Below are 16,611 nucleotides of genomic sequence, written 5' to 3'. Positions count from 1 at the left end.
TATATGTGTATATATATATATATATATATATATATATATATATATATATATATATATATATATGTATATATATATATTGAAACAACTTTTTTTGCAACTTTCTCTTTGATTCAATAATAAATACACGAATCTGCTTTCAATGGAATGGTCCCATAAGTGGAATGGTTCTTGAATATCTCACTTTTTTTAATCGTCAAAATGACAGCTAACATGACCAACTTTCAAAGTACTTTTATTTGCTCTGCGTGACAATACTGCACATTATCACTGTGGCGATACATCTCAAGAACTACACTCCCGACACAATTATCATGGTCTGCTTTGCGTTTTGTTCAGTCTTTAAAGCATGCTACACCTCCACCGATCATGAATGTACTGTTATTGCAACTATCGTCAGAGTTGATATTATGACAACACAGTGCAGCAATTTTCCATCCCGGTTGTTTGTAACCGGGCGAGAACGTTATGTAATGTAGACGTGACCCGGTCAGTCTTGTTTACGCTCGAACTACAGTACAACTGTGCGTTTCTTGGAACATTGAGTGGTTTAGGTGCCGCCCACCGCACTTTCTCATTGGCCGAGAGGCAGTAAACAATGTAATAAACGAGCACCTCGCCCGTACTGCTGCAGAATGTAAACTGGCGTTATCGTCGCTAAATTGAATTGCAGGAACGCTTATTTGTACATTTTTTAAAATGACAAGTAGAATTCGATTAGTACGATCCATGGTGAAGGCAGCAGCTGTGGTCAACGTTCCCAGACACGTTGAGCATTTCTCCAAATTTTCTCCATCTCCCCTTTCCATGAAGCAATTCTTGGATTTTGGTAAGTCAGAATAAGTCTTACTTCTTCTTGTTGCTGAGCAGCATCTAATATAATGGAATATAAAACTGTACATGACTGTATATTATATATATTGTGGCGGTATTTACATAATTCAGCTTCGGAACTACTTTTAGTGATATGGTTCCGGGGAGGAAGGTTTTGTTGGTGGGAAAAGCCGGATGTTTTTCAGTGTAGTTTTCCCGGGTCTACGCATGCAGTCCCGCGTGTGTCTTGTTTGACATGTAAGTGTCTTTTAAACGAAACCTCAACAAAAAAATCTTAAATACAGACAAAACAATTTTGGACTGCCTTTGAAACATATTTTTTCATGTTTCTACTGGCCCCTATAATTTGAATTTAAAAGACTATTTTTAAACTACACTTAGCCCAGAGATAATAGTTTTGAGTATTTAATACATTTTATTATTCTGTTCTTTATTCACAAACAACAGTTTGCAAAAAAAAAAAAAAAAAAAAAACTATATTTGCATTTTTCCAATCAGAAATAGATAATGCACTGAAATCAATAAGACTAATTAGCATTAAAAAGTTGTTTTTCCCTGAAGCACCTGGTTAAAATTTCTTTATTATTTTTATATGTTAAACTGTATATGGTTATTTATTTATTATGGTGTTTTATTTTGCAATGATAATTTAACGGTGTTGAATGCATCTGTATGTCTTTTCTTTTTTGGTCAATTGACTTGTTTTGTGAAGCAGATGTTTGTATACATGTAAGTTCTTATATATAGGCTATATACAATATATATATATATATATATATATATATATATATATATATATATATATATATATATATTAAATACAGACATGGGGTAGAAGCAGCTGATTGGTCAACACACAAAGACCAGGCCACAACAGGTGAAATCAATGGGCAATGACATGGACAAGACACACTAGAGCAGGGGTTTTCAACCCAGTCCTCAAGGCACACTGTGGGTCCTGGTTTTTGTTCCAGCCGATCCAGCAGAGACAGTTGAACCAATGAGGCTTCTGCTAAAACAAGCCACACCTGACTGCAATCAACTGATTGCACTTGTAAAACACCAGATTGGGGAAAAAGTGTTGTCATCTTGTTTGGTAAGAATGAAATCCTGCACCCACAGTGTGCCTTAGTGGAATAGGTTGGGAACCCCTGCACTAGAGCACAAACTTGACAGAACAAACTCAAAGTATGACATCACCATGGTGAATTCAGGATGAAATTGAAACTGTCCAAGCTGAGATGCTGCAGCAGTCAACGAGGATTCTCAACAGCAGATTTCATGAATGCGTTTTATTGTATTATCAAAAAGTTCCCGTTTTTTGGGGTCACCTTGTAAAACGTATCCCACTGTCTCTCCAACTGTTTGATGATTGAACACGGTTCACAGTTAATGAGCAAAAGTTACACTTATATTCTTGTACTCTCCAGGTTCAACAAATGCATGTGAGCGCACATCATTCGTCTTTCTCCGTCAAGAGCTACCTGTGCGTTTGTCTAACATAATGAAGGAAATCAACCTGCTGCCAGACAAACTATTGGCCACACCCTCTGTACAACTGGTCCAGAGCTGGTGAGTGAGCGTTATATTTGGACTCTGATTCATTCATTGTGTCTTAATACCTAATCCGTTTCCAAAAAGGGCAGTGATTTGTTTTTACTTGTAGGGCATGTTTTCACCGAGCTGGCAATTTATACTTTTCAATTACTGTGTTGATCTGCACATGTGGTTAATTCAGTAAAAACGTACTGAAAAACAATTAAATAAAGCAATTATATTTTCAAAACCAGAGAGCTTGAATTAGTTGCATAATTTCACACTTAATCATATTTCTTAACATGAAATGAAAATGATCATATCTCCTGTTTTCTGTGGTTTATTGTTGCCAAATAAAAACTGGGAGAGAGGTTGAAATCAGTGCCTTAGAGTAATGTTGACTCTGTCAAATAGTTTTATTTTTAGAGTAGTTTAAAGACGCAATATGATTGAACAGGCCGATGTAATCATAAGACTTCCGACTTCATGCTTGTTGTGGTCATATGACAATTTTATTGTTACGTCTGACTAGTATAATGTATTCATGTGATTATTGTTGCGACGTCTCATTTAGTGAAACTGGTAGAGACACTGTGCTGGCAAAAATAAAGTCAAATCTTCTACCGGTATGTAGAATAAATATTAGGGCTGTCAAACGATTAAAATTTTTAATCGAGTTAATTACAGCTTAAAAATTAATTAATCGTAATTAATCGCAATTCAAATCATCTATAAAATATGCCATATTTTTCTGTAAATTATTGTTGGAATGGAAAGATAAGACACAAGATGGATATATACATTCAACATATGGTACATAAGTACTGTATTTGTTTATTACAACAATAAATCAACAAAATGGCATTAACATTATTAACATTCTCTTAAAGCGATCCATGGATAGAAAGACGTGTAGTTCTTAAAAGATAAATGTTAGTACTAGTTACAGAAATTTTATATTAAAACCCCTCTTAATGTTTTCGTTGTAATAAAATTTTAATAAAATTTAAAAAAAAGCCCGCCACTGTTGATGTCAATAATTACACAATGCTCATGGGTGCTTAACTCCATAAAATCATTCGCACCCAAGCACAGGCAGAGGGTGACAAAACTCCAAAAAAACACACGTAACAAGTGGACATTGCACTCTGCTGTCATTTTAATCTATTTGAGCGGGGTATGTGCGGTAATTGCGTCAAATATTTTAAAGTGATTAATTTTAAAAATTAATTACCGCCCGTTAACGTGATAATTTTGACAGCCCTAATAAATATGAAAAATGTTCTGTCTCTATTGTGGACCAGTGTAAGTGAGAGTAACGTTTCTTCTTCACAATATACTGAAGTAAAAGTAAAAATGATGGTGTCCTAAAACTTCTCTTAGAAGTAACTTTTTTTATTCAAGAGGAAACATGCACATCCCCCATCTTATAATTGTTGGCTCAAAGAAGTTTTGACTCATTTTAAGCTAGAGAAGATGAGATTTTCACTCTCTGGTAGGGGAAGTATCTTCCACAAAACCTGGCAGCCCTTTAAGGACTACCCGAATCGACTCACAATCTCTCAAGAAAGTGACTAGAAGCCCTGCCGCCCCCCCCCCCCACTTCCCCTTTTATTTAGTCAAATTTAGTTAGTTTAGTTAACAATTAATTTAATTAATTAATTAATTTTTTTTCTTATTATAATATCAATGCTACCTATTGTGTTATCGAACTTTATGCGTTTTGTTTCTTGGTTGTTATTCTTTCATTTATTTATTTTTGGTTAAATTTATTTCCATTTATTTTTTTATTTTTTATTTTTGTGTGTGTGTGTGCGTGTGTGTGTGTGTGTGTGTGCGTCTCCCTGTGTTTTGTTTCGTTAGTGATGTAAATGTGGTCTGTGTAAAATAAATAAAGGACCTGTTTATGACACAGCCAATCACAACTTTGGAATTAAGACAAAGACTAAGCGTTTACCTTTCCGCTGTTCCCAAATGGACCATGAATTAAGATTATTCTGTTAGTTTCGTTTTGGCTGAGATTTATTGACTTCTGTTAAAAAACTCAAATAAAAAGATGTAAACAAAAGAAGTAACTTTTTCTGAAAAAGTTACTCAACTAAATGTAACAAAGTTAATATAATACATCACTGGCCACCTCTGCATAGCTGTACAGTATATTTAATGCCTCCACTATAAATAGAAGTCCAACAGATTCATTCACAGAGCAAAGTGGTGGGAGCACCAAGAGTGGATGAACTTTGTCCCAGTTCCCAGTACTCACTTCCCAGCATTTCTTCTTCTTGTATTTCCTTCTAGTGCTATTGGAGCTGAGGGACATCACGTTCAGTAAAATGTCCCTGCCATGAGGAGTAAACATAGTGACATATGAGATTGATATGGGGGCGGGGGCGGGGTTCTAGAGTCAAGTTGTTGTTATTTTCATGAATGTTTTCTTCTCAGCCTCTCATCTTCCAGCTGTCTGTTTATGTTATTGACCTCACCCAATGTACCATATAAAGTGCCACAACCAGGAGAATATTGTTTTCTTGTGTGTCACACCTATTCTTTCATCCTCAATAAGGTACATACAAAGTCTGATGGAGATCTTGGATTTTCTGGACAAAAGCCCAGATGACCAGAGAACTCTTGAAATGTAAGGAAAGCCGTATATAAAACATAGGTAACAGAGCAGCATAACACAGAATACACTGTGCTTTACTTCTTTCTTTGATTCTAGGTTTGTTGACGTATTGGAAGCAATCAGAAACAGGCACAATGAGGTGGTCCCCACCATGGCCCAGGGAGTCATCGAGTACAAGGAGGCTTTTGGCCAGCAAGATGCTGTTACCGACCATAACATCCAGTACTTCCTGGACCGCTTCTATACTAGCCGAATCTCCATCCGCATGCTCATCAACCAACACAGTGAGTGGCCTCCTTTGCACTAGGGAAGCAATAACACTTATTAGCAAACAAGCGAACTGCACACATTGTTTATCACCAGATCCTTTCTGAAAATAAGGATGACATGACCAAAACTATTGATAATAGACAGGCATTAAAACGTCTCACCTTTCGGCAAAATTCGCCGTTTTGAAGTCAAAAAGGGTGACCTACGTGAATTGTGTAGATCCGAGGAGAACATTTTTAGGTTGGGGTCGTAAGTCCATCTAACTCACTAACGACATGTTTTATTGAAGTTGCTAAGCCGGTCGCGATATGCAATGAGTCCAAATATCGCAAGGTAAAAAAAATGAGGGCGGTAATTTTCACGGCTGTGCTTTATGACCGCGTGTGTACGTGCATGCATACATTTGTGCGTGCGTGTAATGACATATGAGATTCCAGTTCTTTTCGCAGATGTTTATTGGTCATCAACACACCGTAGAATTACAGGTCAGACATACAAAATAAGGAAACACATCTATATTAAACACTGTACGTGTTAGCATTTCTACATTGAGACTAATGGGGCAAAAAAAACAACCTACTTTAGCCTGCTATAAAACATTGGCACTCTTCTCCAAAACGCAAACTTGCGGTTAAAAGGTGACACTTCAACGAAAAAAAAAAAAAAATCTTTTAGTGACACCACAAGCAATGACGAAAAGTGCTTTTTTGCGGACTGTAAAGTTTTCGGTTATCGGTTTAGCGAACGCACATCCAGTGAGCATTTCAAAATAACAGCACGTCATGTTCGTCATATGAACAACAATTTCTGGAGTTAATCCCACATACTTCAGAATTAATACCATAATATGTAAATACTATAATACTACAGAATTCATATTCTACACTAAGAATAGCTTTAAAATGACACCCTTTATGAAAAATATGATTGGTAATGAATAATTATCATAATACTATTATATATAGTAGTATAGCTACTATAATAATAATGCTTTTTTTTTTTTTAAGAATTGTTATGAGTAATGTTGGAAAGGCGAAGTCAGTGTTCTGAATCTGTTTACATTTCATTCTTTTGCACTAGTAAATGCTATCAGCATTTTACCTCATTGTTTAATTGTGATTTATTATTGTTATTTACGTGTCCATTTGTACTTTAATAAAGAATTTAAGTGTTCCAAAATGTTTTTGTGAACTAATAAGCGTCAACAAAATTTTTTTTGCTAAATTAGGAAACTAGGAAAAAAAAAATTTGATTAGATTAGTCGACTAATCATAAAAATAGTTGGCTGACTAATCGTTTGGCACAGCCCTAGTGTACCGGAACATATTTCCTCCACACCCTTGTGACCTTTTTAACCCCTGACCCATTTTAATGCCTGATAGGTCAATATCAATCACATAATCTATTAATGTTGTAACTGTGTGGCACTCATAAAATTATAAGTTCTAAAGTTTTCCTTTCTGTCTGAAGCGATTGTCTTCAGCGGAAGCAGAAATCCAACTCATCATGACACCATTGGTTGCATTGACTCCATGTGTGATGTGCCTGAGGTTGTACGAGGTAAGTCCTTACTATTTACGGTCGGTCAGTGGCGGATGCTCAATTTCATTTTTGTGTTGGGTTATTTATACGTTCTACCCTCTGTTCTTTGTATTCATGGAGGAGCTCAGCGGCACCTGCTGGTCAGTAGGGACAGAAACTGTAGTCAATCTCTAAACACAAGCAGCTACAAGATAAAAAAAAACACTAGATATAGAATCTCCATTTTAATCGCCAATCGCCAGTTTTTCACATATAATCGACAATAAATTCACTTAATGTTGTTTTCATTAGAATTTCCATCACAATAACTACTGCTTTCCAAAAAACTAATTCGGTGACTTGGCATCAGAATTTGTCAGGTTCCATGAAATTTTAATAAATATTACAGTAACCAGATAAAAATGCAAATACAGTGGTACCTCTACTTACAAAATTAATTGGCTCTCGAAGGAGTTTCGTGAATTGAAAATTCTGTACGTAGAGACGCGTTTTCCATGTCAATGCCATCTGTTCCAAGCCCCCCAAAATTCAGACATAAATCTTTATAAAGCATAAAACTACATCAAAACATGTAACAAATACATGTTACAATGAGATTATTACACAATAAACATAAAATGAAGGTTGTGCATAATGTAAAAAACTTAATAGTTAATACACCCACGTAAAGCTGTCGGAACAACTCATGGCCCGACGGGCGAATGAAAAGGACGCTTGGATGCACCCATACACATACAGTAGAAGTCCCTCTTAGCCAATTCGGTGCCAGGAAAATTCTAGGCCATAGCCAATGGCAGAGTAGCTATAAATGTTACATTCAGTAAACACTGGGAGCGGCGAGTTGCAGCCCATTCTGTATTCTGTAATTTCTTTCTTAAAAAGAGACAATATTTTCCTGTTGAGGTGTGTCTTAACCTGAAAATTCTGTATGTCGAGACATTCGTAAGTAGAGGTACCACTGTAGTCTGTGTGTGACATTTCTCAACAATTAGGTGTGTCATTCAGTGACACCTTTTAAAGGCAGTACTCTATATTCAAAGAGAGGTTTGTCCAGTTTAACCTACTTTCACTCTGCAACAAATCTGTTTTTTATGCAGCAGAGTTATCATAAGAATGATTTATATGCATGATACTATTGAATTATAACAGCTGTTAACCTTTGTCATATCGTTTACAAATAAGCTAAATGTATTTTTCCCCGTTTTATTAGATGCTTACGAAAGCGCCAAGTTAATGTGTGAACAATATTACCTGGGAGCACCCGAGCTGGAGCTGAGACAAATGAATGGTGAGAGATATTGTTACCCAACGCAAACATAATGGATAGTTGTTCATGTGAATAGAAAACCTTGACTGTCTTTCTCTTCCTTAGCTAACAGTAACGGGCAGCCCATTCAGATCTCTTACATCCCATCTCACCTGTACCACATGCTGTTTGAACTTTTTAAGGTAATTACAATCATGGAAGGATAAATATTCCCTCTTCTTTTGATGAATATCACAGTTGGATGTTGAAAGTAAATGAGATAAGGAATCATTCTAAACCCCCATTTAGCCTACAACAAGGGCGTAGGTTTGCATAGGGACAGTAGGGACATAAATCTACCAACTTTTCAGGATGCTCAAATTGTCCCCACCAAATTTTAAACAACCTTATTTGCATTATATAATGAGTTCAGTTATATAGGTCATTTAGACGGTCTTCCCATACGTTGTAAGGATAGAATAGACACTACCATTATTAGTTAATTATTTTTATTATGTTCAAACTTACATCTATCCCTTTTCCCTTTTTGAATGTGCCGGTCCATTTTTTTCTCTCAAACGCCTTTTTGATTGGGTTATGACTTTCCCTCGCCACACACGCACACCCACACAGCCCCGACAGTTTCCTGTCGACAACATGATGCCCCCTTCAAAGAGGGGAGATATTAGAAGTTTTTTTTTGGTCCAGCAGCAGCCATTATAAGTAATGTAAAAAGAGGTCAATGTTGTGGAGGTGGGGGACACACCACTAATTTTGCTACTGAGAGTCCGACCTGCATCAGAGTTAGCATGCCATCAAACTGTGTGACCTTGCTACTTGAAAAACTACTGTGGTCAGTCCAGCCTCCACAATGAACAACAAAGTTAAGCTAGCCGACCCTCATTTGGATAATTGTTTGCATTATGTAAATTACGGTAATGCAACGCGGTGGCTTCAGAGTGGAAGTCCCTTTACTAAAAAAAGGGAAACTATCAAAAAATGGGTCCACTTCAGCGGCACACTGACATGAACATGAGCATAATCCGACATGAAAAAAAAAATCCTTACTAATCTATACTTTGGTTTGAGTCTTGCGGTAGTCTAGTATGTCTCAGATGTAGATCAGTCCTTAGATATCTCAGATTTAAAAAAAAAAAAAAAAAAAAATCCCAAATCACTTTTATATTACACTACTTAAATTTGAGTCTGGGGTGCTCTAGTGTCCCCCAGTAGTGGACCCATTCTTAGATAGCTCCCTGTTATTTCAACAATGTGACTTTGACTTCAAAATGTTCCTTTAGTAGTATTTAAAAACAAAAGTATGAATCGACGTTGTATCACCTGAACCAAAACTCATGAAAGTTAGTATAAGTCAATACAGATTTATTTTGCAATAATCATTTAGCCTATCAATTAATTATGTTTATATTCGTAAGAAATGTAGCCCTGACCCTGTTCAATAATCTGTTTGATTTTATTAATCTCCCTACCAATGTTGAGACAAAACCTGCGCCCTTGGCCTACAATATTGACGCTCAAGAGTTTGTTTGATATTGGACCATTGGTCCCGATGCTTTAAAGAAGATTAAAGCTTTTATGACATTGTACAACATTTTTATCTGTTTGGTTGTTTTCTCATGGACATTTTGACTATAGTCAGGAAATTACTTTGTGTTAGACAAGAGAGGAGCCAGGGCCATAAATGATTGATTTCAACAGTTGGATATGAGTCAATGAGCCTTTGTTCTCTCTGTAGAATGCCATGAGGGCAACCATTGAGAACCACGAAGCCAGTAGGATCCTCCCTCCCATCAAAGTTCTGGTTGCAGTTGGTGGAGAGGACTTGTCAATTCAGGTAATCGGTTCTTAACCAATGTTATGAGCAAAAAATTGAAATGTCTTTTCGCCAAAATCCAAATCCAAAATACATGTTAGTTAGAAACATTAAAAAAATATGTTCCATGGATAAAAGACACACAGGGTAATTACAGCCGTGTACCTTTTTATCATAGTGGTACTAAAAATATTTTAAAACATGTTATGTTTTCATTCCAAAAGCTGTATTTTAAAATCTACAGTTACACTTATGTTCTTGCATATTTCCCATGCCCAATGGTAAATATTTACACTTCAAAGAACATAAAAAAAAAAAATGCTAGATCCAGACTTTTGTTTAACCCGCTTGTGTGTCTCCCGTCAACCTGTTATGCAAGAATCCACTAAAACCTTAGATTAATATAAGATCTAAAGTCCTTTAAATCTGTAATGGCCACTATTCCTATCCATAGTAGATGGCTGATATTAGTCACAATTGTCTATGTATTATTGTAGCAATAGTTGCTGTTGCAACCATAACATTTAAACAAAGTTATAAATGATCTGTTATATTGTCTCCCGCCAGATGAGTGATAGAGGAGGTGGAGTTCCATTTAGGAAGACAGAGGGTCTTTTCAGCTACATGTACTCCACAGCTCCCAGACCAGACATGGGAGTGAAACATAGAGCCCCTCTGGTGAGCATTTGCAACACAAAATAAAAGTTACTGTATAAGAGAAAATGCTAACATCCATTTATTATGCTTATTCAAAGGCTGGTTTTGGCTATGGATTGCCTATTTCTCGCCTGTATGCTCGCTACTTCCAAGGAGACTTACAGCTGTATTCAATGGAGGGTTACGGCACCGATGCAGTTATACACCTGAAGGTAACAACAAAAAAAAGCTTGCACTACAGTGTACGCTGAATATTTATACAGTGGTACCTCGACATACGAACGCTTCTGTAAGTGAAATATATTAGGGTTTTCGACCCTTGTTTTGGCTTCATATTAAGAAAAAATATTCAAAACACGAAGGATAATACGTACTGTAAAAGATACGTAGTTCTTGCTCACAAAAAAAATTAAAACGTTGCGCCATAAATGTGCCTGTAATGTCCTCGCTAAGTCGTTGGCAGGAGCGCAGGAAGTCACTAGCATCAGGGGGTGCTGAGGATCTTATTGTTTTTCCCATCCAAAAACAGCCGTTTCGGTCCAAATTCATCATGCTCGCGCGTTTTCTCCATTCAAGGCGTGCACAATGACAGTACACATGAGTGTTGGACAGTTGACATACGACATTTTTAGAAGAATGGAGTTTGGTGGGGAAAAAATTGTGTTTAAGATTGTTTTTAAAAGGCGACAAAGTAACTAAATGGTCAAGACGGACAAGGATATTGTCAAAAGAACAAAACAATGCATGTCATGTAAAGGATTAATAAATAAATCAATAAATTGCCGGCTATTGGATTTGTCCTTGGTATCGGAAGATGCTCAAGTCAGGTGACTTGGACTTGAAGTCGGGTATCCCTTCATTTTCGTGCTTATATCAGTGGCGCGGGAACTGTGGTTCTGAGGGTGCTACAGCACCCCCTGGTTTAAGGAGGGTGTTTTGGTTCATTTTTTAGGGGGGGGGGCGGGGAGGTAAAAATACATAAATAAAGAATATTGAAACAAAAGCATATTTAACTTTGGGGATTAAATATTTACGTTGAAAAGTTTTTTTTTTTTTTTTTTTTTTTTTTTTTAAATAACATGGTCACCAACTGACACCTTGGTTGCACGGTCACGTTGAAAAAGACGCTATTTGTGAAAAGGGGGCGTTAAACCAAAGCTTATTGGACCTTTTAGTTTTCAAATGTGTGTGTCATTGCGCCGTCTAGCTGCGCTAATTGCATTACAACACACGGGCGCTTTTATTTCCAATACAAAAACTCCAACACACACTGTAGGTGAATTAGAACGCTGTTTTTGTAGTAGCTTAGTAATAGTACGTCAACTATCCAGCATGCTTTTGTACTGCCATTCTGCACACCTTGTATGGAGATAATGCGCAAGCATGACAAACTTGGACCAAATTTGCTGTTTTTGGATGGGAAAATCTAAAAACAATCCTCAGCACCCCATGCTGTGAGTGACTTCCAGCACCCCTGGCTTATATATATTTTTCTTGTGTCTTTAGGCATTGTCGACTGACTCAGTAGAGAGGCTGCCAGTTTTCAACAAAACTGCACTTCGCCACTACAAGCTGAGTTTGGAAGCAGATGATTGGTGTGTACCCTCTAAGGAGCCGCTGGATCTTACAGTTTTTCGAAATGCCAAATGAGTTAGTCAAGAAAAGACACAAATTTGCCATGCTTGACAATTGTCTTTGAAAGGTAAAGACATTGTTGGACCAGGAGCTAAGGGACTCATAAAAGACTATAATGAGCACTTTTTTTTTTTTTCTTCATTTTGGTTTTCTGACACTTCGGCTGTTCAGGGTGGCCATATTGCTGCCTTGCATTGTCTTTTCACATCCTATGTGTGAAGGAATAGAGAAAGAGAATTTTGTGGTGCACTGGTCAAAAGCTTGTGGAGCGAAGGTAACAGTTTGAAAAACACAAAAATGGATATAACCATTTCAAATGGTTGAGTCGGTGGACAGTGAGGCTTTATTTGCTGATATTGTTACAGCAGTGTGAATAGTTAGAAATCCAATGTTCTGTTATACAGTATGTTTGGATTGGAGTCACAAATTAGATTTCTGCTTTGTTTAATACTACATGTTTAAATTGAGAAGTGATTTTGTTGTATTTTGCAAGATTTGTAAGTGATTTCAGATGGTTTATTTTTTGTAAAAAAATTATATATATATAATTATATATATGTATGTATATATATAGGTGTGTGTAAATGGCGGAAAACACTCAGGTGACTTAAGTTCCGCCCTGAGACCCCCAATTTGGCCAAATTTCAAAATTGTCCTATATGCATGTGTGATACATCTTTGGAAAGCTTAAAATCTCAATTTTCTGGGGGAAGAAAATTTTTGAACAGGAGGGCATTTAAAAAAAAAAAAAAAAAAATTAAACAGCAAAACCCTAACTGGAGGTGAGAGCACACGAGAGCAGAATTAAAGACGATTTTAACGAGATTTTATTGTGTACTTACCTTGTTTCGATCCAAAAACTCCATGTACCATGTATCATCGAATGTCAAGACACAGATGTGAATGGCCACAGCCGTATTTTGGGGGGATTTTATGGGTGAAACATTGTAATATAACAAGGGTCGCAATGCAGAAATCGCAGACGTCAAGGAGTGGTCGAGATTTCCTTTTTCATAAATTTACCCTTTTAAACGTTTTTTTTTTCCCTCCAATTTTTCTTTGTTTGGATCGATCATTTATCATCTAACATATCGGGGAAAATGCGACTAACAACAAAAAAATAAAATTAAGCCATATTTATGAGGTAGATATCCGTGACTTCTTTACAGATATCATTTTTTTTCATTGTGACGTTATTTGTTTAAAAGTTTAAAATATGCGAGTGAATAATTTTTTAAAGTCTTTTTTTTTTATAACGAAATATTAGACATCAATTAATGATTCTAACCTAAAAATGACAGACATTTTGAATAATAAATATAATTCTTTTTATGGCTGGGTTGAAACAAAAGCGGTTGCGTGACGTCTGTAAATGGGGCTTTCTAGGGTAAAACGGACAAATTATAAATAGTTTGGAGGCTTAATGCGCCATGAATGTGCTTTGGCAGCATATAGACATATTGTTCTATCAAACACAACAGTTGTTTTGGCTTAAAATACAGCAGTATAATTTAAAGAGGAGTGCAAGAGCAGAAACTGCTTTTTCAGTCTTGTCTGTTTTCCACCATACATATATATAAATTGCACCAAAAAAATTCAAAACAGATGTGTGTGTACTTTGTATATTTTATAAACAAATACTTTACAAATAAATATATTTATTAATTTATTTGGTGCTTTACATCTCGTTATTGTAAGAGTTTTGTTTAGAAATTATGTCAGTGTCAATGTGTTCTGTGTGTACGTGTTCGGCCATGAACCTGGTCAACAAACTTATCACAAAGTTGCATAACGAGTAGGTGAGTCCTTTTTTTTTTTTTTTTTTTTTTTTTTTAAATACAGCAGATGACTTCAAGTAGACTTTGGCCTCTGGTTGTCTAATAGACTTTGTATGTGTGTCATCTGAAAATAAGTGGGAAAACATTTTCTTTTAAAAAGTAATATACTATTTCAAAAGACTTTCCCCACAAATGAAGTGAGTTAACTCTGTTACCATGCTGTAAAAATAATTATTACTCGGCAAAGATATTATCCAGTTATTATGTGCTAATTTGTTAAAGTTTATTTAAAGAAGAATTAAAAATGGAATATTTCAGCATGTATTTATTCAAATTGAACAGATTGCAATTGGCCACAGTTAAAAAATATATATAATGTCGTTTATCTTCTGTTATGCCCCCCCAAAGGAAGATGTAAACGCACCCCCAATTCTCTGTCGACATTGTAAAAAATGTCATTTTTCTGTAAAATTATTATTATTAAAAATACAACAATGCATAACGTGTCCTATTTTATATTAAAGAAAATATAGATCAACTTACAGTAAAGTATAACTTTCTTAACATTGTTTTGTTTGGAACAGTAAAGACTTAAAGCCCATCAATTTGCCGGGGAAAAAAAAAAGTCACATCCGAACTGTAAAAATACACTCAAAGTACATTTTTTGACCATTTGATACTGAATAATAAAATTTAATAAAGTCAATATTTAATAATAAGTTCAAATTTATTAGCAACTCATGAGGACAATATGCCAAACAATTTGACCGAAAAAACCAAAATTGATAGAACAAAAAGGACCGTATCAGTGGCCAGAAGGACAGTTTTAGTTTTTGCTGCAGGCATCAGCTCCTTTGCAATGGTGTAGGGTGCACTGAGAAACTTGGTATGCCACCTTGTATGATGTTAACATTGCCCGCTGGTTTACTGACGTAACACTGACAAAGCAGGACAATTGTTGGCAATATTCGGCACGTTTTCCCTGAAAAAAAATCAAGCGGCTTATCAATGTGGTTGGGGTCTAATGTATTTAAGTAACATTTTAATTAATTTGGGTTCCCACTGTCTGCTGCAAACATTTTTAAATACGGTAAACCGACTGGTCTTTCCTCGTCTCCCACTAGATTAAAATTCAAAGCCAAACGCCACATACGCTACTTCATATTTCCTCGTCTTAGTTCTTCATATCTCCACTGTGTGCTCTAGTTTTTTTTTTTTTTTCCCAAAAATACTCCGCACACTCTGAAAAAGAGAGCGCCACTGCCACCCACTGAGTGGATGTGCAATCAGACTTTAATGTAGTACGGCAAAAAAGTATTCACACCCCACTATTTGAGAAATGCTGCCCTAGGGGGAGATTGAGGGAAGGCAGTGCCCCACCCCACCCCCGGTGGCCGGAAAATGTCTGTTCGTAATTGACTTTCCTATAAATGAAGTTCAGAATTTTTGACAGAAGGCTCAATCATTGAGTTAGCAGGGGTTTAATTTGTTGGTGGTGTTAATATCAACAAATTCTGGGTGGTTTGTTAGTTATCTGTTAGTTTTAGGGCTCCGGAGTGGCTAAGCTAGGGGGACCAAACATTCCTCTTTTGCCCGGACATGTCCACTTTTCACGCCATGTCCTCGTCGTCCGGCCGGGTTTTATAAATTCATGAAAATGTCCGGTCTTTATGATTTTTCACAGGGCCAATTTGAAGACAATCCCTCCGGCCGCTGGGGGCAGCACATGTCTGCGTTGACGTGGCTCCTACTAGTATGGGAGTAGAAGGAGTAGTTCTAAGACACGTTAATGCTATTGGCATTCCTAAAGGGGCCGCTATCCTTTTTCAATATGCCTGGCATTACAAATATAGAGCAGAAGAAAAAAATTGGGCCAAGCAAAAAAGGAGAGGAGAGAGAGAAACAGGTGTTGAAGTTGAGTGGCAGTGTACGACGCTGGCTCTGTTTTGTAAATAAAAAGTCTCCACTGAAAAAGCCATCCAACGCATCCATGTGTTTTATACGCTTCACCATCCACTCGAAGGACGAACCGGATCTGTAAGTTTATCTTCTATTAATGTCGATCATGTGACTTCTGTTGTATATTGGGTTATATGTGTACACAGAGATACAGTATATTGTATGTCTTGTAGTAATTGTTCTGCGTTGGTGTATTTGGTTGAATGTTAGAATTATATTCTAACTAGCTGTGTTTGATATGCCTCAGGGTTCCATCATCTATGTTAATAAAAGGAAATCCCAAATTGACACGGAGGAGTATTTCTTCACAACTAGCGTGTGTTGAAATTGACTGACACTTTGCACATACAATACTGTGTTGCCTGTGACGTGTTCCCAGAGAGCCTGCCCAGTTGTTTTTTACGATCAATACGTATACTCTATAATCAACTGCTCATGTACCCAAAAGACTAATTAAGTCAAAAATACCTTTATTCTAATTTGGATTCAAATTTGCGCATGCGTGGGCAGTCACAGACTGTATGATATTTTAGGGTTTTTGGAGACTTCTTTTAGCATCTTGCTGTCTGCTCTCAGGGTGAACTTGCTTGGAGGGCCAGACCTGGGTATGTTGGCAGTTGTTTTGAATGTCCTCCACTTGTAGACTATTTTACGGACAGTGGAAGGGCTGATTTTATATTCTTTCGAATTCTTTTAAAAT

At 36.5% G+C, this 16,611-nt stretch overlaps 1 protein-coding gene across 1 annotated transcript; it reads left to right on the top strand.

The window, feature by feature from the left end:
• The first annotated feature begins 579 nt into the window (after positions 1–579).
• LOC130904665 (pyruvate dehydrogenase (acetyl-transferring) kinase isozyme 2, mitochondrial-like) lies at positions 580–16,160 on the top strand. Its single transcript, XM_057817588.1, has 11 exons — positions 580–826; positions 2,262–2,403; positions 4,931–5,002; positions 5,087–5,274; positions 6,731–6,820; positions 8,013–8,090; positions 8,175–8,251; positions 9,805–9,903; positions 10,450–10,560; positions 10,638–10,751; positions 12,046–16,160. The coding sequence occupies exons 1-11, from the start codon at positions 697–699 to the stop codon at positions 12,187–12,189; spliced, it is 1,245 nt and encodes a 414-aa protein (XP_057673571.1). The 5' UTR covers positions 580–696; the 3' UTR covers positions 12,190–16,160.
• Positions 16,161–16,611: the final 451 nt, after the last annotated feature.

The sequence above is a fragment of the Corythoichthys intestinalis genome, chromosome 16, assembly GCF_030265065.1.
Source record: "Corythoichthys intestinalis isolate RoL2023-P3 chromosome 16, ASM3026506v1, whole genome shotgun sequence".
NCBI lineage: Eukaryota > Metazoa > Chordata > Actinopteri > Syngnathiformes > Syngnathidae > Corythoichthys > Corythoichthys intestinalis.
The sequence above is the reverse complement of the archived record's forward strand: the minus strand, read 5'-3'. Positions and strand labels throughout refer to the sequence as shown.

Excerpts from the sequence above, each read along its gene's own strand:
- LOC130904665 (XM_057817588.1), top strand. The coding sequence starts at position 697 with ATGACAAGTAGAATTCGATTAGTACGATCCATGGTGAAGGCAGCAGCT. Across the intron at positions 8,091-8,174 it reads GGAGCTGAGACAAATGAATG|CTAACAGTAACGGGCAGCCC; the intron begins GTGAGAGATATT and ends TCTCTTCCTTAG. Across the intron at positions 10,752-12,045 it reads ATGCAGTTATACACCTGAAG|GCATTGTCGACTGACTCAGT; the intron begins GTAACAACAAAA and ends TTGTGTCTTTAG.